The 21327-nt window shown below is 50.3% G+C and overlaps 1 protein-coding gene across 1 annotated transcript in view; it reads left to right on the top strand.

Moving 5' to 3' along the window:
- The window catches only part of LOC138680855 (uncharacterized), a 55602-nt gene extending 34739 nt beyond the window's left edge, over positions 1 to 20863 (top strand). Inside the window, exon 3 of the mRNA XM_069768081.1 lies at positions 18096 to 20863. Coding sequence (XP_069624182.1) covers positions 18096 to 20863 — 2768 coding nt within the window. The remainder of the gene's footprint in view (positions 1 to 18095) is intronic.
- The last annotated feature ends 464 nt before the right edge of the window (positions 20864 to 21327 follow it).

The raw sequence follows: 21327 nt of genomic DNA, 5'->3' as shown, positions 1-21327 counted from the left end.
GGGTGGGGGGCACTCTCTCGTGGGCGGCGGTACTGGCCCAGGGCCCCTCATGTTACGACGGTGTGTCTGACGTTGGGTGCGCGCCACCACCGCCAGAGACACTTCATTGTACTATGAGGGACCCAGTGCCATCACCCAAAAGTGGGCACACCCACCTCTTCAGACAAACGGCACTCTCACGGGTGCTTGCGCCAACTGGCGAGACCACAACCCCGTGGGCGGAGTCGGCCCATTTAGGGAGGTTTAAAAATGTCGTACGCTGGACATACAGCAGCTACAAATTGAGAAATTGGAACAGTCAGTAAGAGGAGGCCAAAAGCAAGACCTTTTTACAGGAAAGCTAGGTGTCAGCCAGGAAAGGTGGGGCAAAATAATTTGAAATCCATGATTGGTTCATTTTAATGAAGGTTAGATCATCAACATTTTGGGTAGCCAGACGTGTCCTTTTTTCGGTCAGTATTGAACCAGCAGCACTGAATACTCTTTCTGATAGGACACTAGCTGCTGGGCAAGCGAGCTCCTACAATGCATATTCTGCCAATTCAGGCCAAGTGTCTATTTTGGATGCCCCATCCCCATCATCCTCCTCTTCGCCTGCCACCTCGTCCAGTAGACTTCCCTGACCAGACAATGGCTGACTGTCATCAAGGCTACCCCCGTCCTCGGCTGCAGACGCCAGCTCCTTTATGTGCGTCAAACTTTGCATCAGCAGACACATTAGGGTGATGCTCATGCTTATGATGGCGTCGTCTGCACTAACCAGGCGTGTGCATTCCTCAAAACACTGAAGGACTTGACACAGGTCTTGTAGCTTCGGCCACTGCACACCTAACAACTCCATGTCTGCCATCCAACTGCCTGCCCGTGTATGTGTATCCTCCCACAAATACATAACATCACGCCTCTGTTCGCACAGCCTCTGAAGCATGTGCAGTGTGGAGTTCCACCTTGTTGCAACATTGATGATTAGGCGGTGCTGGGGAAGATTCAAAGATCGCTGATGGTTCTGCATACGGCTGGAGTGTATGGGTGAACGGCGGATGTGCGAGCAAAGTCTTCGCATCTTCAGGAGCAGGTCGGGTAACCCCGGATAACTTTTCAGGAAGCACTGCACCACCAGGTTTAAGGTGTGAGCCAGGCAAGGAATGTGTTTCAGTTGTGAAAGGGAGATGTCAGCCATAAAATTCCTTCCGTTATCACTCACTACCTTGCCTGCCTCAAGATGTACACTGCCCAGCCATGACTGAGTTTCTTGCTGCAAGAACTCAGACAGAACTTCCGCGGTGTGTCTGTTGTCGCCCAAACACTTTATTTCCAACACAGCCTGCTGACGCTTGCCACTAGCTGTTCCATAATGGGACACCTCGTGTGCAACAGTGGCAGCTGCGGATAGAGAGGTCGTGCGACTGTGGTCTGTGGACGAGCTCTCGCTTCTGCTGGAGGACGAGGAGGAGGAGGAGGGGTGGCGAACGCCTACAGCCAACTGTTTCCTAGACCTTGGGCTAGGAAGAACTGTCCCAAAATTGCTGTCCCCTGTGGACTCTGCATCCACCACATTAACCCAGTGTGCCGTGATGTACACGTAACGCCCCTGGCCATGCCTACTGGTCCATGCATCTGTTGTCAGGTGCACCTTTCTACTCACAGATTGCCTGAGTGCATGGACAATCCGGTCTTATACATGCTGGTGTAGGGCTGGGATGGCTTTTCTCAAAAAGAAGTGTCGACTGGGTAGCTCGTAGCGTGGTACAGCGTAGTCCATCAGGGCTTTGAAAGCTTCGCTTTCAACTAACCGGTAGGGCATCATCTCTAACGAGATTAGTATAGCAATGTGGGCATTCAAACCCTGTGTACGCGGATGAGAGGATGAGTACTTCCTTTTCCTAAGGAGAGTCTCTTGTAGGGTGAGCTGGACTGGAGTGCTGCATATGGTGGAACTAGCGGGGGTGATGGTGGACATGGCAGACTGAGAGAGGGTTGGTGATGGTATTCTTGCAGTTGGCCTACATACAGTGTTTCCTACCACGAACTTGGTGATTCCATGACTGCTTTGGCCTTGCGACGAAACCTCCACATTTGCTGCAGGTGGTGTGGTAAACGGTGGGCTTACAGTGACGGAAGGGATGTAGCGTTGCTGACTAGCTTCATTATGAGAGGGTGCAACAACGTTAAGGGACGTTTGGTAGTCTTGCAAGTGCATGGTGGTTAAATGGCTACGCATGCAACTTGTATTTAGACTTTTAACATTCTGACCTCTGCTGAAGGTCCTTGAGCATTTCTTACAGATGACTTTGCACTGATCATTTGGATCTTGTTTAAAAATATGCCAGACTGCACTCTTCCTACTATCGGATACCTTTTCAGGCATTGCACACTGAGCTACGTTAACCGGATGGCCACGCTGTCCTACAACTGTTTTTGGGTTTGACACACGTTTTTGGCCAGATACGGGCCTGCCAGATGGAACCTGTTGCGATGTTGATGCCTGCTGCGGCTCCTCCTCCTCCGCTTCAGAGCTACTGCCAGCGGCACCCTGTTCCCCCAATGGCTGCCAATTGGGGTCAACAACTGGGTCATCTATCAACTCCTCTTCTATGTCCTGTGCACCTTCCTCTGTGTCACCGTGTAAGCCGGTGCTATAGCGTTCGGGAAGGAGCACCATAGTCTCATCAGGGTCAGATTCTGGCTCAGTACACTGCGAGGTCAATGTTGTGATCTGAGTCAATAGAACAGCATAATAATCTAGCTGGGGCTGTGCATCTGTGCACTCCATGTCCGATTCATCTTGTAATGGGCATGGCCTGTTAACTGTTTCACTTTCTAACCCAGGAACGGTATGTGTAAAGAGCTCCATGGAGTAACCCGTTGTGTCGCCTGACGCATCCTTCTTTGTTGTTCTGGGTGAAGAACACAAGGAAGCGACTTGTTCTTGACTAGGAACATCCACTGACGACGCGCTGCTTTTAAATTTTGCACTTTCCAAAGAGGAGGCGAAAGAGCTAGAGGCAGAGTCAGCAAGGAAACCCAAAACTTGTTCCTGCTGCTCCGGCTTTAAAAGCGGTTTTCCTACTCCCAGAAAAGGGAGCGTTCGAGGCCTTGTGTAGCCAGACGATGACGCTGGCTCAATAACTCGAGACTTAGGTGCTATATTGCTTTTCCCACGACCACCTGATGCTCCACCACCACTACCATCATTACCAGCTGGCAATGACCGCCCATGGCCACGACCTCTTCCACCAGACTTCCTCATTCTTGGAAAAATTTAACCAAACTAACAAACGTTATATGGTACTGTAAAACCAGTTAGAAGGTGTACGTAAACTTGTTGTGGATTTAAATCTCCCTTGATAGGTGTGTGAGACTGCAGGGAAAATCAGGCCCACTGTATTACAGTACACAGCTTCAGTGGCAGACAGTGGCTGACAGATATGCCACAAACAGGACTGATGCAGATGCACACACTGGCAATATAAATCTTCCTCTTTATGTTTGGGAGACAGCAGAAAAATCAGGCCCACTGTATTACACTACACAGTTTGATTGGCAGAAAGAGGCTGACAGATATGCCACTAACAGGACTGACGCAGATGCACACACTGGCAATATAAATCTCCCTTTTTTATATGGGAGACTAGTGAATAAATCAGGCCACCTGTATTACAGTATAGTTTCTGTGACAGAAAATGACTGACAGATACCACAGACAGGACTGGCACAGATGCACAGATTAGGCAATATTAATCTCCCCTTTTTTTTATATGGGAGACTAGTGAATAAATCAGGCCCACTGTATTACAGTATAGTTTCTGTGACAGAAAATGACTGACAGAGATACTACAGACAGGACTGGCGCAGATGCACAGATTAGGCAATATCAGGCCCACTGTAATGACTGACAGATACCACAGACAGGACTGGCGCAGATGCACAGATTAGGCAATATTAATCTCCCTTTTTTTATGGGAGACTAGTGAATAAATCAGGCCCACTGTATTACAGTATAGTTTCTGTGACAGAAAATGACTGACAGATACCACGGACAGGACTGGCACAGATGCACAGATTAGGCAATATTAATCTCCCCTTTTTTATATATGGGAGACTAGTGAATAAATCAGGCCCACTGTATTACAGTATAGTTTCTGTGACAGAAAATGACTGACAGATACCACAGACAGGACTGGCGCAGATGCACAGATTTGCCAATATTAATCTCCCCTTTTATTATGGGAGACTAGTGAATAAATCAGTCCCACTGTATTACAGTATAGTTTCTGTGGCAGAAAATGACTGACAGATACCACAGACAGGACTGGCACAGATGAACAGATTAGGCAATATTAATCTCCCCTTTTTTTATATGGGAGACTAGTGAATAAATCAGGCCCACTGTATTACAGTATAGTTTCTGTGACAGAAAATGACTGACAGATACCACAGACAGGACTGGCGCAGATGCACAGATTTGCCAATATTAATCTCCCCTTTTTTTATGGGAGACTAGTGAATAAATCAGTCCCACTGTATTACAGTATAGTTTCTGTGACAGAAAATGACTGACAGATACCACAGACAGGACTGGCACAGATGCACAGATTTGCCAATATTAATCTCCCTTTTTTTATGGGAGACTAGTGAATAAATCAGTCCCACTGTATTACAGTATAGTTTCTGTGACAGAAAATGACTGACAGATACCACAGACAGGACTGGCGCAGATGCACAGATTTGCCAATATTAATCTCCCCCTTTTTTATATGGGAGACTAGTGAATAAATCAGGCCCTCTGTATTACAGTATAGTTTCTGTGGCAGAAAATGACTGACAGATACCACAGACAGGACTGGCACAGATTAGGCAATATTAATCTCCCCTTTTTTTTATATGGGAGACTAGTGAATAAATCAGGCCCACTGTATTACAGTATAGTTTCTGTGACAGAAAATGACTGACAGATACCACAGACAGGACTGGCGCAGATGCACAGATTTGCCAATATTAATCTCCCCTTTTATTATGGGAGACTAGTGAATAAATCAGTCCCACTGTATTACAGTATAGTTTCTGTGGCAGAAAATGACTGACAGATACCACAGACAGGACTGGCACAGATGAACAGATTAGGCAATATTAATCTCCCCTTTTTTTTATATGGGAGACTAGTGAATAAATCAGGCCCACTGTATTACAGTATAGTTTCTGTGACAGAAAATGACTGACAGATACCACAGACAGGACTGGCGCAGATGCACAGATTTGCCAATATTAATCTCCCCTTTTTTTATGGGAGACTAGTGAATAAATCAGTCCCACTGTATTACAGTATAGTTTCTGTGACAGAAAATGACTGACAGATACCACAGACAGGACTGGCACAGATGCACAGATTTGCCAATATTAATCTCCCTTTTTTTATGGGAGACTAGTGAATAAATCAGTCCCACTGTATTACAGTATAGTTTCTGTGACAGAAAATGACTGACAGATACCACAGACAGGACTGGCGCAGATGCACAGATTTGCCAATATTAATCTCCCCCTTTTTTATATGGGAGACTAGTGAATAAATCAGGCCCTCTGTATTACAGTATAGTTTCTGTGGCAGAAAATGACTGACAGATACCACAGACAGGACTGGCACAGATTAGGCAATATTAATCTCCCCTTTTTTTTATATGGGAGACTAGTGAATAAATCAGGCCCACTGTATTACAGTATAGTTTCTGTGACAGAAAATGACTGACAGATACCACAGACAGGACTGGCACAGATGCACAGATTAGGCAATATTAATCTCCCCTTTTTTTATGGGAGACTAGTGAATAAATCAGTCCCACTGTATTACAGTATAGTTTCTGTGACAGAAAATGACTGACAGATACCACAGACAGGACTGGCGCAGATGCACAGATTTGCCAATATTAATCTCCCCTTTTTTATATTGGAGACTACTGAATAAATCAGGCCCACTGTATTACAGTATAGTTTCTGTGACAGAAAATGACTGACAGAGATACTACAGACAGGACTGGCGCAGATGCACAGATTAGGCAATATCAGGCCCACTGTAATGACTGACAGATACCACAGACAGGACTGGCGCAGATGCACAGATTAGGCAATATTAATCTCCCTTTTTTATATGGGAGACTAGTGAATAAATCAGGCCCACTGTATTACAGTATAGTTTCTGTGGCAGAAAATGACTGACATATACCACAGACAGGACTGGCGCAGATGCACAGATTTGCCAATATTAATCTCCCCTTTTTTTATGGGAGACTAGTGAATAAATCAGTCCCACTGTATTACAGTATAGTTTCTGTGACAGAAAATGACTGACAGATACCACAGACAGGACTGGCACAGATGCACAGATTTGCCAATATTAATCTCCCCTTTTTTTATGGGAGACTAGTGAATAAATCAGGCCCACTGTATTACAGTATAGTTTCTGTGACAGAAAATGAATGACAGATACCACAGACAGGACTGGCACAGATGCACTGATTGGCAATATAAATCTCCCTTTTTAGGTGTGGGACAGTGCAGAAAAATACAGGCCCACTCTTTTACACTACACAGTTTCAGGGGCAGAAAGTGGCTTGAAGATATATATAAAAAAAAAAAAAAAAAAAGGGGACTGTACTACAATTACTATCTCCCTACAATAATCTCAGGAAAGTATGGCAGGCAGCAATAAAAAGGACAGCTGCACACAAAAGTGTGGACAAACAAACAAGAGAACTGTGCAGAAAGGAAGGAACAACAGGATTTGTGCTTTGAAAAAAGCAGTTGGTTTGCACAGCGGCGTACACACAGCAATGCAGCTATCAGGGAGCCTTCTAGGGCAGCCCAATGAGCTACAGCGCTGAGGAAAAAAATGTAGCCTCCACTGTCCCTGCAAAGAAAAGGTGGTGTTGGACAGTGGAAATCGCTACAGCACAAGCGGTTTGGGGGTTAATGGACCCTGCCTAACACTATCCCTGCTTCTGACGAAGCGGCAGCAACCTCTCCCTAAGCTCAGATCGGCAGCAGTAAGATGGCGGTCGGCGTGCACGCCCCTTTATAGCCCCTGTGACGCCACAGACAGCAAGCCAATCACTGCAATGCCCTTCTCTAAGATGGTGGGGACCAGGACCTATGTCATCACGCTGCCCACACTCTGCGTCCACCTTCATTGGCTGAGAAATGGCGCTGAACGCGTCATATGAAACGCGACTTTGGCGCGAAGGTCGCGTACCGCATGGCCGACCCCACACAGGGATCGGGTCGGGTTTCATGAAACCCGACTTTGCCGAAAGTCGGCGACTTATGAAAATGACCGATCCGTTTCGCTCAACCCTAATTATTACTATTCTGGAATATTGCCGCCCGTCTCGTTATGGGGTTGTTTGGAGTCGCTTGGCCTGGAAACAAGCACGCATGGCATGAGGAGAGCGCGGCCCCAGACAGGCACTGGTGCTGGAGAGGTGCTCCGGCCTTATCGCCTCATCCACAAGTGCAGCACAGCGGAGATAAGCATCTTATCAGCCCCAGGAATGAGTTCATCTCAGCGTCAAGTGGCGGCAGGAAGGCGGAAGTGCGTCCTGTCTCCTCCGACCACTCGGAATTCACCTCTTGTTTCTATGTTGTTGACACAGAGGAATTCACTGCAGAAGTTCTGTTAAGATGGAGTCATGGCGGCCGGTGTCCTGGGCTGCACAGACAGTGTGCTCCACGGGTTACCTGTGACTGATGATGGGGAAGTAGTCATGGATGTCAGGAGACGCCTCTGTGCAGGGACATGGAATTGTCACCGCATGTAATGACATTGGTCAAAATCCGCAGCGGAGACCAGAAATGGCCATGCTGCGGCTCGTAATCCCGCACCGCGGAGGAGTGTACGCAGCGGTGATAGGAGCACAGCAGGCGCAGGATCTCTATAAGGCTATGTGCACACGTATTCTGGTCCACTGCCGATTTTTCCGCAGCAGATTTGATACATCCGCAGTGCAAAACCGCTGCGGATCTATTGCGGATTTACCGCGGTTTTTCTGCGGATTTCACTACGGTTTTACAACTGCGGTTTTCTATAGGAGCAGCTTTAAAACCGCTGCGGAATCCGCAGAAAGAAGTGACATGCCGCGGAATGTAAACCGCTGCGTTTCTGCGCGTTTTTTTTCCGCAGCATGTGCACAGCGTTTTTTGTTTCCCATAGGTTTACATTGAACTGTAAACTCATGGGAAACTGCTGCGGAACCGCAGCTGCGGAAACACTGCGGATCTGCAGCATTTTCCGCAGCGTGTGCACAGAGCCTAAATCCACTGTGCTTGTAGTGTAGGATGCAGCGCAGGTGAGCTGTGACCGCAGCGCTGCTCCTCCTGATGGTGGGCGCATAGCCTTACCAGGCCTCAAATGTCCAGTGCCCCTCTATAACGCTACATGCCCAGTTAGGGGCAACATATGGCCATATAAAGTATGATGCCAACAAAAATGCCCCCCAAATCTGATACCCCCAGGGATTTCTCCCACAGTACCCTCCACACACAAAATGAGGCCCCCATAGCCGCCACCACACATAGTACCCTGCACACACTGTACGACGCCTTCATAGTATGATACCTCCACAGTACCCTCCACACACAGTATGACGCTCCATAGTATGATGCCCCCACAGTACCCTCGTCACACAGTATGAGGCCCCCATAGTATGATGCCCCCACAGTACCCTCCACACACAGTATGAGGCCCCCATAGTATGATACCTCCACAGTACCCTCGTCACACTGTACGACGCCTTCATAGTATGATGCCCCCACAGTACCCTCGTCACACTGTATGACACCCTCATAGTATGATACCTCCACAGTACCCTCCACACACAGTATGACGCTCCATAGTATGATGCCCCCACAGTACCCTCGTCACACTGTATGACACCCTCATAGTACGAGGCCTCCACAGTACCATCCACACACTGTATGACGCTCCATAGTATGATGCCCCCACAGTACCCTCCACACACTGTATGATGCTCCATAGTATGATGCCCCCACAGTACCCTCAACACACAGTATGACGCTCCATAGAATGATGCCCCCACTGTACCCTCCACACACAGTATGACGACCCCATAGTATAATACCTCCACAGTACCCTCCACACACACAGTATGACGCCCCCATAGTATGAGGCCCCCACAGTACCCTCCACACACTGTATGACGCTCCACAGTATGATACCCCCACAGTACCCTTCACACACTGTATGATGCCCCCAGAGTACCCTCCACACACAGTATGACGCCCCCATAGTATAATACCTCCACAGTACCCTCCACACACAGTATGATGCCCCCATAGTATGATGCCCCCACAGTACCCTCCACACACAATATGATGCCCTAATAGTATAACACCTCCACCTCATTACAGCTGCTGTGCTGAGACATCAGAGCTCAGATACACAGGGAGAATGATGGAACAAGCGTGGTGCCGCTATTACTGCACGTCCTGCGCCCAGCGGGGCTGATAGAATGGCCCCTTGGCCTGGATCTTATTCATCTCTGTGATCCTTGGGACACATCTAGTACCAGATGTCATCATCATGTGCCCTGCACTCAGGAATACACTGCAGACTATATTACAGATCAACTGTGCTCTACCACTGGTGCAAGACTGTACAGCACAGAGAGGCAGTGTACTGTACAGCACAGAGGCAGTATACTGTACAACACAGAGAGGCAGGCAGTATACTGTACAGAAGAGGCAGGCAGTGTACTATACAACACAGAGAGGCAGTATACTGTACAGAACAGGCAGGCAGTGTACTGTACAGAACAGGCAGGCAGTATACTGTACAGAACAGGCAGGCAGTATACTGTACAGAACAGGCAGGCAGTATACTGTACAGAACAGGCAGGCAGTATACTGTACAGAACAGGCAGGCAGTGTACTGTACAGAATAGGCAGGCAGTATACTGTACAGAACAGGCAGGCAGTATACTGTACAGAACAGGCAGGCAGTATACTGTACAGAACAGGCAGGCAGTATACTGTACAGAACAGGCAGGCAGTATACTGTACAGAACAGGCAGGCAGTATACTGTACAGAACAGGCAGACGGTGTACTGTACAGAACAGGCAGGCGGTATACTGTACAGAACAGGCAGGCAGTATACTGTACAGAACAGGCAGGCAGTATACTGTACAGAACAGGCAGGCAGTATACTGTACAGAACAGGCAGGCAGTATACCGTACAGAACAGGCAGGCAGTATACTGTACAGAACAGGCAGGCAGTATACCGTACAGAACAGGCAGGCAGTATACTGTACAGAACAGGCAGGCAGTATACTGTACAGAACAGGCAGGCAGTATACTGTACAGAACAGGCAGGCGGTATACTGTACAGAACAGGCAGGCAGTATACTGTACAGAACAGGCAGGCAGTATACTGTACAGAACAGGCAGGCAGTATACTGTACAGAACAGGCAGGCAGTATACCGTACAGAACAGGCAGGCAGTATACTGTACAGAACAGGCAGGCAGTATACTGTACAGAACAGGCAGGCAGTATACTGTTTTGAACAGGCAGTATACTGTACAGAACAGGCAGGCAGTATACTGTACAGAACAGGCAGGCAGTATACTGTACAGAACAGGCAGGCAGTGTACTGTACAGAACACGCAGGCAGTGTACTGTACAGAATAGGCAGGCAGTATACTGTACAGAACAGGCAGGCAGTATACTGTACAACACAGAGAGGCAGTGTACTGTACAGAATAGGCAGGCAGTATACTGTACAGAACAGGCAGGCAGTATACTGTACAGAACAGGCAGGCAGTGTACTGTACAGAACAGGCAGGCAGTGTACTGTACAGAATAGGCAGGCAGTATACTGTACAGAACAGGCAGGAAGTGTACTGTACAGAATAGGCAGGCAGTATACTGTACAGAACAGGCAGGCAGTATACTGTACAGAATAGGCAGGCAGTGTACTGTACAGAATAGGCAGGCAGTGTACTGTACAGAACAGGCAGGCAGTATACTGTACAGAACAGGCAGGCAGTATACTGTACAGAATAGGCAGGCAGTATACTGTACAGAACAGGCAGGCAGTGTACTGTACAGAACAGGCAGGCAGTGTACTGTACAGAATAGGCAGGCAGTATACTGTACAGAACAGGCAGGCAGTGTACTGTACAGAACAGGCAGGCAGTGTACTGTACAGAACAGGCAGGCAGTATACTGTACAGAACAGGCAGGCAGTATACTGTACAGAATAGGCAGGCAGTATACTGTACAGAACAGGCAGGCAGTATACCGTACAGAACAGGCAGGCAGTATACCGTACAGAACAGGCAGGCAGTATACTGTACAGAACAGGCAGGCAGTGTACTGTACAGAATAGGCAGGCAGTATACTGTACAGAACAGGCAGGCAGTGTACTGTACAGAACAGGCAGGCAGTGTACCGTACAGAACAGGCAGGCAGTGTACCGTACAGAACAGGCAGGCAGTATACTGTACAGAACAGGCAGGCAGTATACTGTACAGAACAGGCAGGCAGTGTACTGTACAGAACAGGCAGGCAGTGTACTGTACAGAACAGGCAGGCAGTGTACTGTACAGAACAGGCAGGCAGTGTACTGTACAGAATAGGCAGGCAGTGTACTGTACAGAACAGGCAGGCGGTATACTGTACAGAACAGGCAGGCGGTATACTGTACAGAACAGGCAGGCAGTATACTGTACAGAACAGGCAGGCAGTGTACTGTACAGAACAGGCAGGCAGTGTACTGTACAGAACAGGCAGGCAGTGTACTGTACAGAACAGGCAGGCAGTATACTGTACAGAACAGGCAGGCAGTATACTGTACAGAACAGGCAGGCAGTATACTGTACAGAATAGGCAGGCAGTGTACTGTACAGAACAGGCAGGCAGTATACTGTACAGAACAGGCAGGCAGTATACTGTACAGAACAGGCAGGCAGTATACTGTACAGAACAGGCAGGCAGTATACTGTACAGAACAGGCAGGCAGTATACTGTACAGAACAGGCAGGCAGTATACTGTACAGAACAGGCAGGCAGTATACTGTACAGAACAGGCAGGCAGTGTACTGTACAGAACAGGCAGGCAGTGTACTGTACAGAACAGGCAGGCAGTATACTGTACAGAACAGGCAGGCAGTATACTGTACAGAACAGGCAGGCAGTGTACTGTACAGAACAGGCAGGCAGTATACTGTACAGAACAGGCAGGCAGTATACTGTACAGAATAGGCAGGCAGTATACTGTACAGAACAGGCAGGCAGTGTACTGTACAGAATAGGCAGGCAGTATACTGTACAGAATAGGCAGGCAGTATACTGTACAGAACAGGCAGGCAGTATACTGTACAGAACAGGCAGGCAGTGTACTGTACAGAACAGGCAGGCAGTGTACTGTACAGAACAGGCAGGCAGTGTACTGTACAGAACAGGCAGGCAGTGTACTGTACAGAACAGGCAGGCAGTATACTGTACAGAACAGGCAGGCAGTATACTGTACAGAACAGGCAGGCAGTGTACTGTACAGAATAGGCAGGCAGTGTACTGTACAGAATAGGCAGGCAGTGTACTGTACAGAATAGGCAGGCAGTGTACTGTACAGAATAGGCAGGCAGTGTACTGTACAGAACAGGCAGGCAGTATACTGTACAGAATAGGCAGGCAGTATACTGTACAGAACAGGCAGGCGGTGTACTGTACAGAATAGGCAGGCAGTATACTGTACAGAACAGGCAGGCAGTATACTGTACAGAACAGGCAGGCAGTATACTGTACAGAACAGGCAGGCAGTATACTGTACAGAACAGGCAGGCGGTGTACTGTACAGAATAGGCAGGCAGTGTACTGTACAGAACAGGCAGGCAGTATACTGTACAGAACAGGCAGGCAGTATACTGTACAGAACAGGCAGGCAGTATACTGTACAGAACAGGCAGGCAGTGTACTGTACAGAATAGGCAGGCAGTGTACTGTACAGAACAGGCAGGCAGTATACTGTACAGAACAGGCAGGCAGTATACTGTACAGAACAGGCATGCAGTGTACTGTACAGAACAGGCAGGCAGTATACTGTACAGAACAGGCAGGCAGTATACTGTACAGAACAGGCATGCAGTGTACTGTACAGAACAGGCAGGCAGTGTACTGTACAGAATAGGCAGGCAGTGTACTGTACAGAACAGGCAGGCAGTGTACTGTACAGAACAGGCAGGCAGTATACTGTACAGAACAGGCAGGCAGTATACTGTACAGAACAGGCAGGCAGTATACTGTACAGAACAGGCAGGCAGTATACTGTACAGAACAGGCAGGCAGTGTACTGTACAGAATAGGCAGGCAGTATACTGTACAGAACAGGCAGGCAGTATACTGTACAGAACAGGCAGGCAGTATACTGTACAGAACAGGCAGGCAGTGTACTGTACAGAATAGGCAGGCAGTGTACTGTACAGAATAGGCAGGCAGTATACTGTACAGAACAGGCAGGCAGTGTACTGTACAGAACAGGCAGGCAGTGTACTGTACAGAATAGGCAGGCAGTGTACTGTACAGAACAGGCAGGCAGTGTACTGTACAGAACAGGCAGGCAGTATACTGTACAGAACAGGCAGGCAGTATACTGTACAGAACAGGCAGGCAGTATACTGTACAGAACAGGCAGGCAGTGTACTGTACAGAATAGGCAGGCAGTGTACTGTACAGAATAGGCAGGCAGTATACTGTACAGAATAGGCAGGCAGTATACTGTACAGAACAGGCAGGCGGTGTACTGTACAGAATAGGCAGGCAGTGTACTGTACAGAACAGGCAGGCAGTATACTGTACAGAATAGGCAGGCAGTATACTGTACAGAACAGGCAGGCGGTGTACTGTACAGAATAGGCAGGCAGTATACTGTACAGAACAGGCAGGCAGTATACTGTACAGAACAGGCAGGCAGTATACTGTACAGAACAGGCAGGCAGTATACTGTACAGAACAGGCAGGCGGTGTACTGTACAGAATAGGCAGGCAGTGTACTGTACAGAACAGGCAGGCAGTATACTGTACAGAACAGGCAGGCAGTATACTGTACAGAACAGGCAGGCAGTATACTGTACAGAACAGGCAGGCAGTGTACTGTACAGAATAGGCAGGCAGTGTACTGTACAGAATAGGCAGGCAGTGTACTGTACAGAACAGGCAGGCAGTGTACTGTACAGAACAGGCAGGCAGTATACTGTACAGAACAGGCAGGCAGTATACTGTACAGAACAGGCAGGCAGTATACTGTACAGAACAGGCAGGCAGTGTACTGTACAGAACAGGCAGGCAGTATACTGTACAGAACAGGCAGGCAGTATACTGTACAGAACAGGCAGGCAGTATACTGTACAGAACAGGCAGGCAGTGTACTGTACAGAATAGGCAGGCAGTGTACTGTACAGAATAGGCAGGCAGTGTACTGTACAGAATAGGCAGGCAGTGTACTGTACAGAATAGGCAGGCAGTGTACTGTACAGAACAGGCAGGCAGTATACTGTACAGAATAGGCAGGCAGTATACTGTACAGAACAGGCAGGCGGTGTACTGTACAGAATAGGCAGGCAGTATACTGTACAGAACAGGCAGGCAGTATACTGTACAGAACAGGCAGGCAGTATACTGTACAGAACAGGCAGGCAGTATACTATACAGAACAGGCAGGCGGTGTACTGTACAGAATAGGCAGGCAGTGTACTGTACAGAACAGGCAGGCAGTATACTGTACAGAACAGGCAGGCAGTATACTGTACAGAACAGGCAGGCAGTATACTGTACAGAACAGGCAGGCAGTGTACTGTACAGAATAGGCAGGCAGTGTACTGTACAGAACAGGCAGGCAGTATACTGTACAGAACAGGCAGGCAGTATACTGTACAGAACAGGCATGCAGTGTACTGTACAGAACAGGCAGGCAGTATACTGTACAGAACAGGCAGGCAGTATACTGTACAGAACAGGCATGCAGTGTACTGTACAGAACAGGCAGGCAGTATACTGTACAGAACAGGCAGGCAGTGTACTGTACAGAATAGGCAGGCAGTGTACTGTACAGAACAGGCAGGCAGTATACTGTACAGAACAGGCAGGCAGTATACTGTACAGAACAGGCATGCAGTGTACTGTACAGAACAGGCATGCAGTGTACTGTACAGAACAGGCAGGCAGTGTACTGTACAGAATAGGCAGGCAGTGTACTGTACAGAACAGGCAGGCAGTGTACTGTACAGAACAGGCAGGCAGTATACTGTACAGAACAGGCAGGCAGTATACTGTACAGAACAGGCAGGCAGTATACTGTACAGAACAGGCAGGCAGTATACTGTACAGAACAGGCAGGCAGTGTACTGTACAGAATAGGCAGGCAGTATACTGTACAGAACAGGCAGGCAGTATACTGTACAGAACAGGCAGGCAGTATACTGTACAGAACAGGCAGGCAGTGTACTGTACAGAACAGGCAGGCAGTGTACTGTACAGAACAGGCAGGCAGTATACTGTACAGAACAGGCAGGCAGTATACTGTACAGAACAGGCAGGCAGTATACTGTACAGAACAGGCAGGCAGTATACTGTACAGAACAGGCAGGCAGTGTACTGTACAGAACAGGCAGGCGGTGTACTGTACAGAATAGGCAGGCAGTATACTGTACAGAACAGGCAGGCAGTGTACTGTACAGAATAGGCAGGCAGTATACTGTACAGAACAGGCAGGCAGTATACTGTACAGAACAGGCAGGCAGTATACTGTACAGAACAGGCAGGCAGTGTACTGTACAGAACAGGCAGGCAGTGTACTGTACAGAACAGGCAGGCAGTGTACTGTACAGAATAGGCAGGCAGTGTACTGTACAGAACAGGCAGGCAGTGTACTGTACAGAACAGGCAGGCAGTATACTGTACAGAACAGGCAGGCAGTATACTGTACAGAACAGGCAGGCAGTATACTGTACAGAACAGGCAGGCAGTATACTGTACAGAACAGGCAGGCAGTGTACTGTACAGAATAGGCAGGCAGTATACTGTACAGAACAGGCAGGCAGTATACTGTACAGAACAGGCAGGCAGTATACTGTACAGAACAGGCAGGCAGTGTACTGTACAGAACAGGCAGGCAGTATACTGTACAGAACAGGCAGGCAGTGTACTGTACAGAACAGGCAGGCAGTATACTGTACAGAACAGGCAGGCAGTGTACTGTACAGAACAGGCAGGCGGTGTACTGTACAGAATAGGCAGGCAGTATACTGTACAGAACAGGCAGGCAGTATACTGTACAGAACAGGCAGGCAGTATACTGTACAGAACAGGCAGGCAGTGTACTGTACAGAACAGGCAGGCAGTATACTGTACAGAACAGGCAGGCAGTGTACTGTACAGAACAGGCAGGCAGTATACTGTACAGAACAGGCAGGCAGTGTACTGTACAGAACAGGCAGGCGGTGTACTGTACAGAATAGGCAGGCAGTATACTGTACAGAACAGGCAGGCAGTGTACTGTACAGAATAGGCAGGCAGTATACTGTACAGAACAGGCAGGCAGTATACTGTACAGAACAGGCAGGCAGTATACTGTACAGAACAGGCAGGCAGTGTACTGTACAGAACAGGCAGGCAGTATACTGTACAGAACAGGCAGGCAGTATACTGTACAGAACAGGCAGGCAGTATACTGTACAGAACAGGCAGGCAGTATACTGTACAGAACAGGCAGGCAGTATACTGTACAGAATAGGCAGGCAGTATACTGTACAGAATAGGCAGGCAGTATACTGTACAGAACAGGCAGGCAGTGTACTGTACAGAACAGGCAGGCAGTGTACTGTATAGAACAGGCAGGCAGTGTACTGTATAGAACAGGCAGGCAGTATACTGTACAGAACAGGCAGGCAGTGTACTGTATAGAACAGGCAGGCAGTGTACTGTATAGAACAGGCAGGCAGTATACTGTACAGAACAGGCAGGCAGTGTACTGTACAGAACAGGCAGGCGGTGTACTGTACAGAACAGGCAGGCAGTATACTGTACAGAACAGGCAGGCAGTGTACTGTACAGAACAGGCAGGCAGTGTACTGTACAGAATAGGCAGGCAGTATACTGTACAGAACAGGCAGGCAGTATACTGTACAGAACAGGCAGGCAGTATACTGTACAGAACAGGCAGGCAGTGTACTGTACAGAACAGGCAGGCAGTATACTGTACAGAACAGGCAGGCAGTATACTGTACAGAACAGGCAGGCAGTATACTGTACAGAACAGGCAGGCAGTATACTGTACAGAACAGGCAGGCAGTATACTGTACAGAATAGGCAGGCAGTATACTGTACAGAATAGGCAGGCAGTATACTGTACAGAACAGGCAGGCAGTGTACTGTACAGAACAGGCAGGCAGTGTACTGTATAGAACAGGCAGGCAGTGTACTGTATAGAACAGGCAGGCAGTATACTGTACAGCATGCAGAGCTTCCTTCTTATGCAGCTATAGGAACTTAAAGTGATCAGATAGGAAGAAATGTGACTAAAGAAAGGAAACCATCAGCATGAAGCTGATACATTCCGCCCATGTTCCTCCAGGTGGCACTAATGGGTCATTCCCTGGGGATGATGGAGGAATTGTCCAGGTGGGGGATGGAGGCAGCCGGGACTGGAGAATTCCATTCGTGAATATTAAGAAACGTTACATAAGAAGTGTCACAGAGGAGCCTGCCAGCTCATATCCATGAAATCACACTTAGGGTGCCCGCCTGGGGCCCGCGCTTGGCCCACACCCCGACCTCCTGGGGAAACACAAGACTGCCAGGTGAAGAAGCCAAAATTCAAGCAATCGCTGCATAACATCTCACATTATACAAGTGATAAGGAATAAATGAGGTCAGCAGCCACCGAGCAGCCGGAGCGCCCCCTGTGGTGAGCGGAGACAATGTCAGCCCCTCACACCCTGCGCTCTGCCTCATCCTGCTGATCTGACATCCGAAAAAAAATGGCGAAACGCCCTGGGACACGCGTCCGACCCTCCACATTCACCCCCACCAGCGTCCGACCCTCCACATTCACCCCACCAGTGTCCGACCAGCCACATTCACCCCACCAGTGTCCGACCAGCCACATTCACCCCACCAGCGTCCGACCAGCCACATTCACCCCCACCAGCGTCCGACCCTCCACATTCACCCCCACCAGCGTCCGACCAGCCACATTCACCCCACCAGTGTCCGACCAGCCACATTCACCCCCACCAGCGTCCGACCAGCCACATTCACCCCCACCAGCGTTCAACCAGCCACATTCACCCCACCAGCGTCCGACCAGCCACATTCACCCCCACCAGCGTCCGACCAGCCACATTCACCCCCACCAGCGTCCGACCAGCCACATTCACCCCCACCAGCGTCCGACCCTCCACATTCACCCCCACCAGCGTCCGACCAGCCACATTCACCCCCACCAGCGTCCGACCAGCCACATTCACCCCCACCAGCGTCCGACCAGCCACATTCACCCCACCAGTGTCCGACCAGCCACATTCACCCCACCAGCGTCCGACCAGCCACATTCACCCCCACCAGCGTCCGACCCTCCACATTCACCCCCACCAGCGTCCGACCAGCCACATTCACCCCACCAGTGTCCGACCAGCCACATTCACCCCCACCAGCGTCCTACCAGCCACATTCACCCCCACCAGCGTCCTACCAGCCACATTCACCCCACCAGCGTCCGACCAGCCACATTCACCCCCACCAGCGTCCGACCAGCCACATTCACCCCCACCAGCGTCCAACCAGCCACATTCACCCCCACCAACATCCGACCAGCCACATTCACCCCCACCAGCGTCCGACCAGCCACATTCACCCCCACCAGCGTCCTACCAGCCACATTCACCCCACCAGCGTCCGACCAGCCACATTCACCCCACCAGTGTCCGACCAGCCACATTCACCCCCACCAGCGTCCTACCAGCCACATTCACCCCCACCAGCGTCCGACCAGCCACATTCACCCCCACCAGCGTCCGACCAGCCACATTCACCCCCACCAGCGTCCAACCAGCCACATTCACCCCCACCAACATCCGACCAGCCACATTCACCCCCACCAGCGTCCGACCAGCCACATTCACCCCCACCAGCGTCCGACCAGCCACATTCACCCCCACCAGCGTCCAACCAGCCACATTCACCCCCACCAACATCCGACCAGCCACATTCACCCCCACCAGCGTCCGACCAGCCACATTCACCCCCACCAGCGTCCAACCAGCCACATTCACCCCCACCAGCGTCCGACAAGCCACATTCACCCCCACCAGCGTCCAACCCTCCACATTTACCCCCACCAGCGTCCGACCAGCCACATTCACCCCCACCAGCGTCCGACCAGCCACATTCACCCCCACCAGCGTCCAACCAGCCACATTCACCCCCACCAGCGTCCGACCAGCCACATTCACCCCACCAGCGTCCGACCAGCCATATTCACCCCCACCAGCGTCCGACCAGCCACATTCACCCCCACCAGTGTTCTACCCTCCACATTCACCCCCACCAGTGTCCGACAAGCCACATTCACCCCCACCAGCGTCCGACCAGCCACATTCACCACCACCAGCGTCCGACCCTCCACATTCACCCCCACCAGTGTCTGACCAGCCACATTCACCCCCACCAGCGTCCGACCAGCGACATTCACCCCCACCAGCGTCCAACCAGCCACATTCACCCCCACCAGCGTCCGACCAGCCACATTCACCCCATCAGCGTCCGACCAGCCACATTCACCCCACCAGCGTCCGACCAGCCACATTCACCCCCACCAACGTCCGACCAGCCACATTCACCCCCACCAGTGTCCAACCAGCCACATTCACCCCCACCAGCGTCCGACCAGCCACATTCACCCCACCAGCGTCCGACCAGCCACATTCACCCCACCAGCGTCCGACCAGCCACATTCACCCCCACCAGCGTCCGACCAGCCACATTCACCCCCACCAGTGTCCTACCCTCCACATTCACCCCCACCAGTGTCCGACAAGCCACATTCACCCCCACCAGCGTCCGACCAGCCACATTCACCCCCACCAGCGTCCGACCCTCCACATTCACCCCCACCAGTGTCCGACCAGCCACATTCACCCCCACCAGCGTCCGACCAGCCACATTCACCCCACCAGCATCCGACCAGCCACATTCACCCCCACCAGCGTCCGACCAGCCACATTCACCCCCACCAGCGTCCGACCAGCCACATTCACCCCCACCAGCGTCCAACCAGCCACATTCACCCCCACCAGCGTCCGACCAGCCACATTCACCCCCACCAGCGTCCGACCAGCCACATTCACCCCCACCAGCGTCCGACCAGCCACATTCACCCCACCAGCGTCCGACAAGCCACATTCACCCCATCAGTGTTTCACCCTCCACATTCACCCCATCAGTGTCCCACCCTCCACATTCACCCCATCACCGTCCCACCCTCCACATTCACCCCAGCACCGTCTCACCCTCCACATTCACCCCATCAGCGTCCCACCCTCCACATTCACCCCAGCACCGTCCTATCAGCCACATTCACCCCCATCACCGTCCCACCCTCCACATTCACCCCATCAGCGTCCGACCCTCCACATTCACCCCAGCACCGTCCTATCAGCCACATTTGCCCCCATCAGTGTCCCACCCTCCACATTCACCCCCATCAGTGTCCCACCCACCACATTCACCCCATCCCGTCCCACCCTCCACATTCACCCCCATCAGTGTCCGACCCATCACGTTCACCTCCAGGAGTTGTAGGTTTGCATCCACCCACATAAAAATCTCACATAAATTCGGCTCCACTTAAGTTGTAGTGGATTTGTGTCTATTGTACATTTTTTGCTGCCATGTTTTTCTTGCTCCACATTAGGCTATGCTCGCATGATGCGTTTTTGATGTGTTTTTTTAATGCAGATGCAGAGTTTGTCCAGGAAAAGCAAAGCATGGCTGCACAGAGCGACAGCTGTAGTACCAGACACAACCTGCAGACAGGGGTGGCGCTGTTTTTTAGCAGCACTCCTCTCCGGCTCCACTGGAATACCCTCACAGCGGAGACAGGTTCACACCTCTCCATGTTCCCTCACTCGTCTCCTTCTCCCCACTGGAGTCATTTCCCATCATCTTCTGTCTCCACTTCTCGTCTCTTCTCACTCATCGTCATCTTAAATGCTGCACAAGAAAAATCATCAAAGTTCCTGACAGACGAGTCGGAGGACGGACAT

The sequence above is a fragment of the Ranitomeya imitator genome, chromosome 5, assembly GCF_032444005.1.
Source record: "Ranitomeya imitator isolate aRanImi1 chromosome 5, aRanImi1.pri, whole genome shotgun sequence".
Lineage (NCBI taxonomy): Eukaryota > Metazoa > Chordata > Amphibia > Anura > Dendrobatidae > Ranitomeya > Ranitomeya imitator.
This window is presented reverse-complemented; position numbering and strand designations above follow the sequence as displayed.